The sequence below is a fragment of the Podarcis raffonei genome, chromosome 6 (genome assembly GCF_027172205.1).
Source record: "Podarcis raffonei isolate rPodRaf1 chromosome 6, rPodRaf1.pri, whole genome shotgun sequence".
Taxonomy (NCBI): domain Eukaryota; kingdom Metazoa; phylum Chordata; class Lepidosauria; order Squamata; family Lacertidae; genus Podarcis; species Podarcis raffonei.
In genome coordinates, this window is record NC_070607.1 from 97106885 (window position 1) to 97121447 (window position 14563).

Genomic DNA, 14563 nt, shown 5'->3' on the forward strand with positions numbered 1-14563 from the left:
GTCTTCCAATTTTGTGCAGTCAACATTCTTGCTGCTGTAGTGGCATACATAAATAAAGTCCTCATTTCTTTTGGTATGTCTTGACCTAAAATACCTAATATAGCATCCTTTTCTCACAGTGGCCAACCAATGCTGGTGACAAATGCACAAGTAGTACTTGGATCTTTCCCCTCCTGTGGTCTCCAGGATTTGGAAGCCTAGTAGCCATTGATAGCCCTCTTCTCAATGAATTTGTCTCATCCTCGTTTAAAGTTGCTGGCCATCCCTGCCCCCTGTGGCAGCAAGTTCTGTAGTTGTCAGGTGTGCGTGCAGGAGCCAGGCCCTGTGACCAATAGGACTTTGCAGGACTTGGGCCTTCCTAAGTTTGTTCTGAAGAGGCAAGGCACGGCCACACAGGTGAGGCCGCTTGGTAACTCTTTTTTTTTTTTAAAGAATATTTATTAGATTTTCCAATTTTTTAAACAAACAAACAAAAACAGAACAAACAAAAACATTAAAAAAGACATAAAGTTCATAAATCGTATTTTTAAATAACAAATTTCTCAGACCTCCTCGTACTTCTCCTCCTTGTATCCCAATTAAGGTTATTTGTTCAGCAAATCCTTCATTTAAAGCATTACAGCTTGTAACATTACCTCATTTTTCAAACCCTTTCCCCCCCCCATCTATGTTCCTTTATATCATTACAGCTAGAAACCCCTCAATTTCAATCCAACACCGTTTAACTTTCCTTAATTTTAGAGGCCGCTTCGTAACTCACAGCACCTGGTGGCAAGAGCTGGGAAGGGATATAAGGTCCGCATTTTCCTTCGGCTCTTTGCCACAGCAACACGCTCCCTGCCTTGCTATGTTTGGCTCCTTGCTTCCTGATCCTTGAACCTCGGCTTCTTGACTCCCTGCTTCTTGATCCTCAGACCCCTGACTTCATGACTCCTTGCTTTCTGACCCTTGGACTCTTGGCTTCCTGGCTTCTGGACCTCCGTTCCTGCTCCCACCCCGCCATCTTACCCCCGGTCCTGACGTCCCCTGCCGGGACTTCGATCGCCTGTGAACAGGACCGTGACAGTAGTTTTAGCTATGCACTGTGTGGGAAAGGACTTCCTTTCATTCCTCCCAAGTCTGTCCTCTCATAGCTATAGGCAAGAGCCACTTTTTAAAGCCTGACCGAAGGTGACTCAACCCAATGGGGTCTCTATTCCCTCTCTGCAGGGCAGGGCAATCCCAGCTAGAATTCCACACCTGCCCTCCATCCTGGGCAGCCAAGGAGCTCCTGCAAAACTGCGTGGAATCATAGAATTGCAGAGTTGGACCACAAGAGTCGTCTAGTCCAGCAGTGTAGGAATCTTTCACCTGACATGGGGCTGAATCCAAAAACCCTGAGCTTAAAAGTCTCATGCTTTACAAACTGAGCTATTCCGGCTCTTGAATTATTCAGCTGACGCTAAACTTGTCCGGCTACTAAAAAGTCTGCAGTGCTGCAGCCTTTCTTTATAGGGTGTCAGTCATTTTGGGCATCCCTTTCTGAACCTTTTTCGACTCTGCAATATCCTTCTGGACAGGGGCAATGCCACCCCACCTCTACCTGAGCCTCCCTTACCTGGTTTGTGTTGTGGCACTCGCAAAGTGGCAGTGGCAAGTTCTGGTGAGTTCTTGCCAGAAGCTGGTACTGCTACTGGTGCCACTTCTCTGCCAGCCTGGTGGTCCGGCGTTCTTGGGCTTCTGCCCTACTTTTTGAGGCCAGGCAGCTAAAACTGTGCAGAGGATTCCAAATGCAGTCGTACCCTAGATTCATACGACGGCAATATGTTTTGCTCACTGCCCGAAACAACTCTACGAGGATTGTCCCACCTGTTCAGGGCCAAAGAAGCTGTCCAACAGGTCTTTAGGTGTGTGGGAGTCATTGGGCCATGCCAGCCGCAATGGCTGCTGGGAGTTGGAGTCCTGCAACATCTGGCCACAGGTTCCTTCCCCTCTGGGTGCATGAGCAACCCTGCAGATGTGAGAGTTCCTAGGCTTAGAGACCCTCCAGCGGGTTCCTAACAGCCAGGCACCACTTTGTTGGTGGGGTTTCATTGCATTTAATATCTAGGGATGTGAGAGCGTTGGGCCATGGTTGTGAGAACCCATTGTTCCCCGCAGTGATGCAGATTTGAATATGCAAATCTGCCTAGTGTGCTTTGTTTGTTTGCATTGACTCCTAAGGAAGTAGGAAACCTGGAACGGGTCCAAGGGCATTTCCTTCCTCTAGGTCTCCCTCCGCTGCGGAACAAGGAGGCCTTTGTCACAATGGTCTGTGCTCTCCCTCCCTCCACCAAAACCAGTCCATCAAAAGAGCAGGTGTGCCCAGGGTGCCATCCGTCTTGCTTAGGTCGGTAGGGCTGACAGTTAACCCCTTGGCTTCAGGTCTCTGCAGAGCCCTAGAGACATGCCTTCCGATAATCGCTCAACGTGAATCTCCGGACCAGGAAGTTTTGATTCAAAATCTCGCCTCACCCATGACTTTACATGGTTTTCGACAAGCCACTCTCAGGACGTAGAATAATAGAATTGTAGAGTTGGGACCCCAAGGGTCATCTATTCCCACCCCCTGCAATGCAGGAATCTCAGCTAAAGCATCCATGACAGATGGCCACCCAACATCTGCTTAAAAACCTACAAGGAAAGAAAGTCCACAACCTTCTGAGGGAGACTGTTCTACTGTCGATCAGCTCTTAAGGCCAGAAAGTTCTTCCTGATGTTGAGTCGGAATCTCCTTTCTTGTGACTTGAAGCCATGGGTTCGAATCCTACCCTCCAGAGCAGGAGAAAACAAGATTGCTCCTTCTTCCATGTGAGAACCCTTAAGATATTTGAAGATGGTTCTCATATCGGCTCTTAGTCTCCTCTTTTCCAGACTAAGCATACCCAACTCCCTCAACTGTTCATTATAAGGCTTGGTTTCCAAACCCTTGATCATGGTCGCTGTCCTCTGCACTTGTTCAGCTTGTCAACAACATTCTTAAATTGAGGTGCCCAGAATTGGACACAGTATTCCAGGTGTGGTCTGACCAAGGCAAAATACAGTAGTACTATTACTTCCCATGACCTGGACACTATACTTTTGTAAAATGGCATTACAGTGGTACCTCGGGTTACATACGCTTCAGGTTACAGACTCCGCTAACCCAGAAATAGTACCTCGGGTTAAGAACTTTGCTTCAGGATGAGAACAGAAATTGTGCTCTGGCAGCAGCGGGAGGCCCCATTAGCTAAAGTGGTGCTTCAGGTTAAGAACAGTTTCAGGTTAAGAACGGACCTCCGGAACGAATTAAGTACTTAACCTGAGGTACCACTGTAGTGTTTCCTGCTGCTGCAGCACACTGTTGACTCTTGCTAAGCTTGTGGTCTACTAAGATCCCTAAATCCTTTTCACATGTACTACTGGCATCTTTGGGTACAAGTAGTTATACTTTCAACTGGGTTTATAATGCTGTTTCTGGGTTTGGAGTTACCTTATTTGACTCTCACCATAATTGAGAATGAACATAGTTCTTTGGGGTTTGGACGGTACAGCAAGCTGCAGTTGACTGAAGCTTTAGAAGTACTCATGTCTGCACTGTGGGAAGAGAAGGTGTCATTTATCAACCAGCCCATGATTCCTCAACCTAACCTTACGGGGTTGTTGTAAGGGTAAAATGGTGCAGTGGGGAGAACCATGTACCCCTCCTTGTGCGCCTCAGAGGAAACATAATAAGTGAAAAGGAATCCTGCCTGCTGCAGTGCTCATCAGCATCACAAATCTCTCTCCTTCACTTATTAATGTAAATTATTATTTATTTCATTTATTAATCGGCTTCCCATGAGGCATCCCAAAGCAATTTATTATAGCAACTGTCAGGCTCAGGAGCAGAAGAGCAGGGGAGAGAGCAAATAGAGAGCAGAGGAGAGGAATCAGAGGGGAGCGTAGGGGAATATGACAGTGACCCGAGAGATTCCATGAGCTTCTCCAGTGAATCAGAAGATTCCCAGAAGGGGGCGCCTATGGTAAGGGCGAGGGGGGTCCCAGGGGGGACGCTCCATAAACAAGGGACCAGAGGGGACTCCCAAGGGAGCAGAGGAGGATCAGGACCAGTTCCCCCACCAGAGCACAGTGGGGGGGAAGAGTCACATGAGTCAGGACCAGCCTCTCCCCCAGCGGGGAGAGAAGATGAGTCAGGGGTAACCACGCCCCCATCGGGAAGTGGGGAAACGGAGGGAAGGCCAGGTCCAGCTAGCCTCCCCGAAAGAGGGAGCAGTGACACAAGTGTAACGGTCAGAAGGAAAGTGGGAGGCTGCGCGCGCGCGCCAAGTTCAAATGCGGAGGAGCGCGGGACAGCAGAAAACCCGGATTGGTCCGAAAGCCCGAAGGAGGGAGGGGGAAGAGTCAGGAGACTCAGCGTCAGAGGAGTCTAGGAGGGCTGAGACTCCGACTAGCAGGAGGACCCAGAGAAGGAAGGAACAGAGGAAGAGGTGGAGTAAGGCTAGAATCTTAAACTGGTGTCAGGGGAGAGGAGATTCAGATGGAACTTCGACGGTCTAAGGTATAGACGTAGCGTTGCGCGCTGCGCGTCTGGAAATGAAACTGAACTTCAATAAAGACTTTTTTACTTGAGGAAGAAGCAGCGTTGGTCTTGTGTGAGCTGGGACCTTGGGCAGCGCTGACAGCAACGTATATACAACTGTTGCATACTAGAAGGGTCAGCCGGTGTCTTGATTTGCTGTTCTGTTGTGGAGGCTGCATTGGTTTGCATTTGGGCAGGGGGCAAGAGACTTGTTCCATTTGCCAGTGTTTGTAAGAAGAAAAAGGTTCTGACCTCCCTTTGTCACCTCAGCCTGGTCCTCATACCCTTGTTGGCATAAAAGAGTCCACGAGAAAAGTATCTTTGCAGAGTACTTTCTGCTTTTATTCTTAAAAGTCTTTCTGCAAAAGCGACTGACCAACTGTACACAAATCAACACTACCAGCTTTCACTAACCAACCAACCAACCCAACCAAACACCAAACTAACATTTCTCACTCTATATATACAACCCGGTGCAGGCCGCTGACTCATGCTGACCCAGCTTTTTTAAGCATTAAAGAAACAGCAGGCAATTTTTAGCCGTAGCACCATTAACATTGTCTGGAAGCAAATTCCTCCTCCCAAAGGGGGGAATTCTGTGCACCTGCAAGAAAACTTGTTCAAGGAAAGCTGCAGACTTTGCAGGTCACCCTAGATTTCATTTCACAGAACACACTTGCCAGAGGCTGCTGCAAAGATTTACTGCTGCTGAGGAGGGATGTGAACCAATTCTAAGGGTGTGTCTAGTGAACCCCAGTGATACTCTCAGCACACCAGTCATTTATGTTATCCAGGTGGTGCTGTGGGTAAAAGCCTCAGCGCCTAGGGCTTGCCGATCGAAAGGTCGGCGGTTCGAATCCCCGCGGCGGGGTGCGCTCCCGTTGTTCGGTCCCAGCAGTTCAAAAGCACCCCCGGGTGCAAGTAGATAAATAGGGACCGCTTACTAGCGGGAAGGTAAACGGCGTTTCCGTGTGCGGCTCTGGCTCGCCAGAGCAGCGATGTCACGCTGGCCACGTGACCCGGAAGTGTCTCCGGACAGCGCTGGCCCCCGGCCTCTTGAGTGAGATGGGCACACAACCCTAGAGTCTGTCAAGACTGGCCCGTACAGGCAGGGGTACCTTTACCTTTACCTTTAACCTCCCCAGGTGCTGCACTATCGCTCCCCTTACAATAGATCTCTCTCTCTTTACTGCAGATTGCAGAAGGCATGGCTTTCATTGAGAAGCGAAACTACATCCACCGGGACTTGAGAGCTGCCAACATCTTGGTCTCAGCCATGCTGGTGTGCAAGATTGCCGATTTTGGCTTGGCTCGGGTGATTGACGACAACGAATACACAGCCCGGGAAGGTGCAAAGAGAGGCTTTTTATATGCTTGATTGCACAAGCCAGCCCCTCCTGCTTTTGTCCTGTCAATCTTTCTGTGTACAGTATGCATTAGGGTTTAGACACTTAATAAGGATGGAGGGCAGAGAAATTTCAATCCAGTTTGCACTGAAAGGCAGACCTACCCAATTTGCACTTTCTGAAGCAACAGAATTCATACTTCTCCGAATTTTGCAAGGCGGTTCTCCGGAGTACTCCGAACAATCACAGTCAACACACGGCTAATAATGTTCTAACAAAATATTTGTAACATGTATTATTTCACAATTTTTAAACAGAAAAAATGTAGTAAGAGTCACAAATAATAGAAGTCAATCAATGTTGCATGAACAAAATTAGAAAATGTAGTCAATCAGCATCAAAGAGGCAAACAAAGCCTTTCAACAGTCACAGTCCTGTAACCGTTCCAGACGTAGAACAGTTTTTCTGGATGATGAACTGTTTCGATAGTCACTCTTCATCAGTGAATAAATGGTCCTAACAGGTACATCAAGTAGCCAAGGATCAGTACTCACTTAGAAGTGTAGTCAGCTGATGTTCTACAGAACACGCATAGCTTATCACTTGCTTTTTCCCTAAACACTGAATCTGGAGGAGAATCGCTTCATCCACTTTAGGATGCAGCTTCACGAACCTTTAGGAGCCAGATTTCCTTGCAGTAAAAGACTAGTAGTGCAGGCCCGGCCTGTGTCCACAATGCAGTCTGGAAAGCAAACCTGTTATCTGCTGATAAGCCACTTCTTGCTGCGCATACCATGCCATCTTTCTGAGCCTCACCTTCTTTGTTTTGACCATCCTGGGCAGGTGCCAAGTTTCCCATCAAGTGGACTGCGCCCGAAGCCATCAACTACGGCTCCTTCACAATAAAGTCTGACATCTGGTCTTTCGGGATCCTCCTGATGGAGATCATTACCTATGGGCGGACCCCATACCCAGGTGCGTAATAAGAAAAGTCTCTTTGCAGACACCCACACCAAACATTTAAGGCACATGGCTTTTCCTTGGAACTGTACTTTATTAAGAGTGTGTTTGAGGCATAAACTGCAGTTCTCAAGATTCCTGGGGGGAAGCCGTGACTGTTAAAGTGCTATCAATGTTCTTTAGATACAGTGGTACCTCTAGTTACGAAATTAATTCATTCCAGAGGTCCGTTCTTAACCTGAAACTGTTCTTAACCAGAGGCATGCTTTCGCTAATGGGGCCTCCAGCTGCTGCTACGCTACCGGCACACAATTTCCGTTCTCATCTTGGGGCAAAGTTCTCAACTCGAGGTAACTCTTCCAGGTTAGCGGAGTTTGTAACCTGAAGCATTTGTAACCTGAGGTGTTTGTAACTCGAGGTATCACTGTATATGGTGTGGTTTTGATGTTCCAAGTCTCCAGATTTTTTGGGCTCGTGGCTGTGAAGAGTAGGGATTCTTGGTGGAAAGGAGGAGCAGGGGGTGGTGATGGTCGCAGAGAACCCCACGAGAACTTGAAGGGGCAGCTAGTTATCCACCCTTGGTAGAAACAAACGTCCAAATAGTTCCACCAAGAGATCTTAGTTTAATAAGAATAGCATCCTGGTCATCCTTCCAAGAGGAATTAGCTGGGAAATAAACTGCTTAGGTAAGAAAACGATTTAACCTCTTGGATGCGCCTATTTTAAACTGCCTGATTAAATATGGGAGATTGTTTACCAAATACAACCATGTGCTCTCAAAAATCTCTGTTTGGCAGCTTTGTATGCTCATATTTGCATGCAGTGTTCCAACTTTTCTGCTTTCAGAAGGGATGTTATTTGGTGAGCAGATGGGTCCAATTTTACTCCATTTTTAAGTGGGCGATATCCAATGCACTTGTTTCCATTAGCAGAAGGACTGCACTAGCACATCCAAAATTCTCTCCCCTCCACCCCCGAATGTGGGCTGTGCCTTCCTCAAATCTGCTCCAAAGGGTTGGGGGCAACTCCTAGAACAGATTTAGGAGGCACTCAGGGGAAGGAGAAGGGACGCGGGTGGCGTTGTGGGTTAAACCACAGGGCCTAGGACTTGCCGATCAGAAGGTCGGTGGTTCGAATCCCCGCAATGACGGGGTGAGTTCCCGTTGCTCGGTCCCTGCTCCTGCCAACCTAGCAGTTCGAAAGCACATCAAAGTGCAAGTAGATAAATAGGTACCGCTCCGGCGGGAAGATAAACGGCGTTTCCATGCGCTGCTCTGGTTCGCCAGAAGCGGCTCAGTCATGCTGGCCACATAACCCAGAAGCTGTACGCCAGCTCCCTCGGCGCCACAACCCCAGAGTCGGCCACGACTGGACCTAATGGTCAGGGGTCCCTTTACCTTTACCTACAGGTGAAGGAGAGGAGAAAGGTTCAAGTGCACAAGGAGAAATCCTTGTGCTGATGGAATGAGTCACATAGCTCTACTTTGGATGCCACCCTTAGCTTCTACAAGCCCATAGGAACCTAGGAATGTTGTCAGAGCATTGGTCTATCTAGTTTAGCATTGCCTACAATGACTGGCAGCTTCTCTCCAATATTTCAGGGGTGGGATCTCTCTCAGCCCAACCTGGAGGTGCTGGGGATGGAACCTAGGACCCTCTGTGTGCAATGCAGGTACACAACCACTGAGCTATGGTTTCTTTCCCTTCTGTTTGAATTCAGGGATGTCACACCAGGAAGTGATCCGTGCCCTAGAGCGCGGCTATCGGATGCCACGCACGGAGGGCTGCCCAGAGGAGCTCTATGAAGTGATGATGCAGTGCTGGAAACGCAAGCCTGAGGACCGCCCGACGTTCGAGTACAATCAGAGCATCCTGGAGGACTTCTTCACTGCCACCGAAAGCCAGTACCAGCAACAGCCTTAAAGGAGACGGAGAACCAGACAGCAGAGTGGGACAGTCACTGCAGTACGATGCTTGAGAGAGAGCCAGTGTTTGATGTCAAGATCCCCCTGTGGCTTAGGCAAAAGTAGCTGCCTCCATCTTGGGAGCTTACAAGGAACATTTTATTGACTGCTGTTGGGAGACGGGACTGTACTTGATGGACCCTCAAGACGATCCAACATAAGCAATTGTTGTGCTCATAGCTTAAATGCCTGTAAAAAAACTGCGTTCAGTAGATGCCAATTCTGCTGAAGCATGCCATGCACTTTTTGTTGCCTGCTGGAAAACCACTGACTGTTGCTCTAGAAGGGTCTGGTGTGTGTGTGTGAGAGAGAGAGAGAGAGAGAGTGAGTGTGTGTGTGTTTGTCATTTGACGGGGGTGGGTGGGATGCGAGAGAATCTGACTAATTGACCAGGCAAATAATATTATAAATATACAGTACCACTACTTACAGACATTCTAAGCTTGCCACCTCTTTCTTAATGCAAGGGTTGGTTGCTTATTTAGCAATATGAAATTTTAATTCTGGATAGAAAACTGTTCCCTGAAATAAACCACAGATGGTGAGCCTAATTGGCTTATATTGATCGCAGGAGCCCTAGTAGCAATGAGATTAAATCCTAAACTATTCTGATCAATGTATTATTTATAGGTTATAATATTATAGAAATATCAGTGTATGCCAACAATATTCAAGGGAACAAACTGTTATTCCTGGTTTTTACTTGGAGTGCCAGGGGAGGTCTGTTACAGACTAAATGCTCGCATAGTGAGAAGCAGGTTTATTTTTTAATTATAGTTGCAGTTGTGTGTGTTTGTGAATCTAGATTCCTGAAGTAGGAAGGAGTTGCTGAGAGTACTCTATCCTATCTTTCAACTTGAATAAAGCCATGATGGCATTAAAAGGGCACTGAAAAGCTATCCTTAGATTCATGGAATACCTGACTGCAGTCAAATATCAGGCACCTCTGCTGCCAGTCAGAGTAAACAATATGCAGCTGGGTAGAGAAACAGTCTGCCCTGGTATAAGGTGACTTCCTACAACCATTACAGGTGGACTGGGCATTTGTATGGTCTTTCTTGTGCTGAACCAGGAGTTTGCAAGACTCTTGTGGCTTAGGCACCCTTTGATCTTTGTGCAAGAGAAAGGGCACTAAGACCACATCTGTTCACAAGAGCAGGACTGCACTGTTTTCACAACTGCATGTCAAGTTTGGGGCGTATGTATTTTTATAGAAAATTCCCAAACCAGGTAACAATAAAACAACATAGAGAATAGAACTGCAAAATTGGAGAATCCTAAAACGTAAGATTGAAAGAATGAGATTTTTAAAAAATAAGGCAGAGAAGTAGCATAAGGAGCAATAATGGATCAGTGCCAGCTCAGTCTATATTTGGAAAAGATGACCTCAGTAGATCTCCTCCCCAAGACGACCCACCTCCTCCTTAGGGCTGTCCCCACTGCCCATTCCCTTGCCCCTCCCAGACCCAATACAAATGGAGGGAGAGTGGAATTCCTTCACCTGCCTACTATTCTCTCTCTCTCTGGACCAGAGGGAGAATGGAAAACCAGTCAAGGCTGCTGTCCCATCTACATGATCTTGCAGACTCGGAGGAGTGGCAGAGCCAGGAAGCTCTGGGGATTGACAATGCCCCCCCAAAGAAAAAGAGTGTGGATAATGAAAGTTGACCAACAATGCTGACCCCTGCCGCTGACCCTGTATCAGATAAAACAGCATATTAAAGTAATTCGGAATAAAAATTAGCCAGTTAAATATCCACATTTCTAGGTTCTCTCATTTCAGATTCAAGGTAGGTAGATTTCATGCCAAATTATACAATTTCACAGTTGGGATTTAAAAGGAGGTAGGGAGCTGTCAAAGGGTTATTTCAGCAAAAGGGCTATATCAGTTTCCTCTTCCCTTCCCCCATCTGCTCTGCAATTTTGTTAATGTTTTTCTTTAAAAGTTAAATTAAAAATTTAACCTCACACATGAGCTGTAAATATACACATATTTTATCTAACGTAGAAGGGAGGAAGAGGAGAACTTTGCACTTTTCACACATCCTTCGTGTCTGCCCATTTTGTTAGTATCTTTGTGACGTCATCTGGTGAGCTGTCCACAGGCTGGACCCAGAGCAGGTGAAATCCAGAACCTCCACAACTTGGGATGTTTGCATTTTTAATGCCAGTGAAAGTTGAGGAAATACTTTCCGCAGATAAACAGAAGCACCCTTACAGCCGGCCTCTGCCTTGTCCTCATTTTCTGCCTGAGCTTAACAGCTCTGCAAAACTAGGATGCTCCGTAATAAATAAAATAGGATTTGTTTCAGGATATTTTGAAATGTTTGGATGTAAACTTTTTTGCATGTTTTGTAATGATAAAAATGTTAAGAAGTCAAACATTTGTGTGTGTGTGATTTGGACACGGGCTGTGATAATTTTGGAACGGTGCATTTGGAAGCCAGTTTAAAACTATATTGGCAGGATCTAACTAAAGTTGGATTCCATGTCCATATGATCAGAAGCAACTCACTGAGTTCAATGTGGGATACACCCCCATGTAAATGTGCCTACAATTCTCTTTAAGGAACTGCAGTCCTGAAAATCCTAAACATCAATAGGACACCCTCTTGTTGTTGTCGTTTAGTCGTGTCCGACTCTTTGTGACCCCATGCACCAGAGAACGGCAGGCACGCCTGTCTTGCACTGCCTTCCGCAGTTTGGTCAAACTCATGCTGGTAGTTTCGAGAACACTGCCCCACCATCTCGTCCTCTGTCGTCCCCTTCTCCTTGTGCCCTCCATCTTTCCCAACATCAGGGTCTTTTCCAGGGAGTCTTCTCTTCTCATGAGGTGGCCAAAGTCTTGGAGCCTCAGCTTCAGGATCTGTCCTTCCAGTGAGCACTCAGGGCTGATTTCCTTCAGAATGGATCGGTTTGATCTTCTTGCAGTCCATGGGACTCTCAAGAGTCTCCTCCAGCACCAGAATTCAAAAGCATCAATTCTTCGGCGGTCAGCCTTCTTTATGGTCCAGCTCTCACTTCCATACATCACTACTGGGAAAAGGACACCCCCTTACTTTTTCTAAAGGTTTTCAGGCCTTAAAATACTACAGATTCCACACCACAACTATGAGCAATGTCCAGCATAACACTAAAAGACAGCAAAGGGTGTCATACATGTACTAGATCGGGTTGTCCTCCCCCTTAAAGAGCAGGTCAGCAGCTATGTATATAACCTATGCCCTTTTAAAATATGGGGATTTGGGGGGGGGGGGTTATTGGGTTGTTGTTTTAATTTTGATTATATATTTTGTGGTTTTATATTTTGATATTGTTCTGTGAACTGCCCTGAGACCTCCAGGTATAGGGCGGTACCTAAATTCAATAAATAAAATAATAATGATGTGCTTAGAGATCCAGATGCTTGGAGTACTCTGATGCTTTCCCAGTGAACTGCTGTCACTCCTGTTAACGGAGGAATCTGAGGGTTCTCTTGGACAAAAAAACAAGGACACCAGCCAGGAATACCAGAGCAAAACAGCAGCCAGTAGGCTTGGTCTTTATTGAAGACTGTCGCGACAGGACTCCCACCTGCCACAAGGTGGAACAAGATGGAAGCCCCAAACAAAAGAGAACCCATACTTGTATTAGCTGCTAATCCCCCATGTTACAACCCCCAAAACTACATCATTCATACATCATGGTTACATCATGAAAGGGGAGGTCTGGTGGCAGGAATCTGAGCATCCTGGACCCTGCCCCATGGTTCCCCTTGCCCTCCACCAAACACCCATCAAGTGTAACAAAAGAGATATTTACATTTCCCTGTTCCCCAGCCAAGTTAATCACACCCTTTTGTCTTCATCTGGGTTTGTTATTTCTGGAATCGCACTCAGGTATCAGGATGCCAGGGATTATCCTTCAGGCAGAGGGGCTGCTGAGTAGCTGAGCTCACAGGTCTATATGATTTTCTGAAGTTTTCCCAGTGAGCCAGTACATAGATACATTGATCAGTGAATTCTTCCTAAAGGGAAGTTCTCTTTCTGCATATAACTTAACTGTGGCATTATGGGAAGTCTTGCTATGGGAAGTCTTGCTTCTTTTCTCTGGCATTCTGGGAAGTCTCGCTTACAATCTTTTCTCTGTTTCTGCGCACACTGTACCAACCTGTTCCAAATACCAAGACATTCCCTCCTTGCTCAGTTCATCTTAAGTTCATGATGACCTGTTCTCAATGCATAGCTGACCACATCTACGGACCTCGATTATTATATTCTTCCATGTTATGATCAATCATTAGTAATTGTTTTAGTCATGCTATATCAATCTTTAGTTATAATTTAATTAGCAGGTTTCACGCCTGTCTAATTCCAGCCCCGTTTCCCAGCCTTTAATCTATTGGAGATTAATGTTTATATGTAATTCCCGCCTTGTACTTATGTTAACCAATCAGCAACAAGTTGCTTTGTGTTTGTATCAACCAATCAGCCACAAGCACACCTGTGGCAATGTTTGTAATATTCAATAAAAGAGAGTTCCCGGGGCTTGCCCCGGCAGACGCCTCTCATGACACCTGCTACTCGTCTGTCGTGATTTTCATTCCTACAGAGGCCCTTTGAATAGATAGGAAGAAACTGTGATGAAGTGTTTTGTGAGGACAAATCACAAAAGTCACAAAAGTGATTGTGCTGGTTTTGGTAGTGGGCGGGGTTGGGGGGTGGCGCTGTGGGTAAAAGCCTCAGCGCCTAGGGCTTGCCGATCGAAAGGTCGGCAGTTCGAATCCCCGCGGCGGGGTGCGCTCCCGTTGCTCGGTCCCAGCGCCTGCCAACCTAGCAGTTCGAAAGCACCCCCGGGTGCAAGTAGATAAATAGGGACCGCTTTCTAGCGGGAAGGTAAATGGCGTTTCCGTGTGCGGCTCTGGCTCGCCAGAGCAGCGATGTCACGCTGGCCACGTGACCCGGAAGTGTCTTCGGACAGCGCTGGCCCCCGGCCTCTTGAGTGAGATGGGCGCACAACCCCAGAGTCTGGCAAGACTGGCCCGTATGGGCAGGGGTACCTTTACCTTTACCTTGGTAGTGGGCTGCATGTGCATGATATCTGCTGGAGGGGCAGCCCCCCCCCCCAACCTATACATAAATTCCTACAACACTCCTAATAAATAATAATAATTGCACATGGCGTATGAAAGTGCCCAGGGAACGTGGCTTGAAGCTCAAGGAACTAATGTTCTTTCAACTGAGTCGAGCATCCTTCGGGAGAAAAGGCGCCCCAAAGACACCTGCGCTTTGCAGCGCACACACCTGCCGCCCTTACCAAAGATGGCGACTATTCTTCGACGCGTAAGGTCACGGTGGGGTAAAACACCTTCAGCAGCCAATGACGCTCCACGCTCTCACCAGAGCGCGTTTGCCAGCACTAAAGATGACGTTCCGGTCAAACCGCCGCATCTTACCCACGAAAAAGATGGCTGCCTCACTTACCCACCTCCATTGCCCCTAGTAAAGATGGCGAGGAGAGGGTGAGTAGCCGTTCTGCCAATACCCAAAATGGAGACGCGGAAAGGAGGCGCGCTTATTTCCTCCCCTCTCAGCAACAAAAAAAAAACCCCACGGCTAAATTGTTCTCGCGAGCTGACGTTCCTTTCGCGGAGGCCGAACGGCTTCCCGCCTTTTCCAGCGGGGCGAGCGGGAGAGAGCGACTCCGCCGGGCAGAAGGCGACAGGCCTTTCCCCT

General features: G+C 47.3%; 1 protein-coding gene across 1 annotated transcript in view; it reads left to right on the plus strand.

Moving 5' to 3' along the window:
• The window catches only part of HCK (HCK proto-oncogene, Src family tyrosine kinase), a 32963-nt gene extending 23870 nt beyond the window's left edge, over positions 1-9093 (plus strand). Inside the window, exons 12-14 of the mRNA XM_053394690.1 lie at positions 5775-5928; positions 6769-6900; positions 8606-9093. Of these exons, the coding sequence (XP_053250665.1) occupies positions 5775-5928; positions 6769-6900; positions 8606-8808 (489 nt within the window). The 3' untranslated portion in view covers positions 8809-9093. The remainder of the gene's footprint in view (positions 1-5774; positions 5929-6768; positions 6901-8605) is intronic.
• Positions 9094-14563: the final 5470 nt, after the last annotated feature.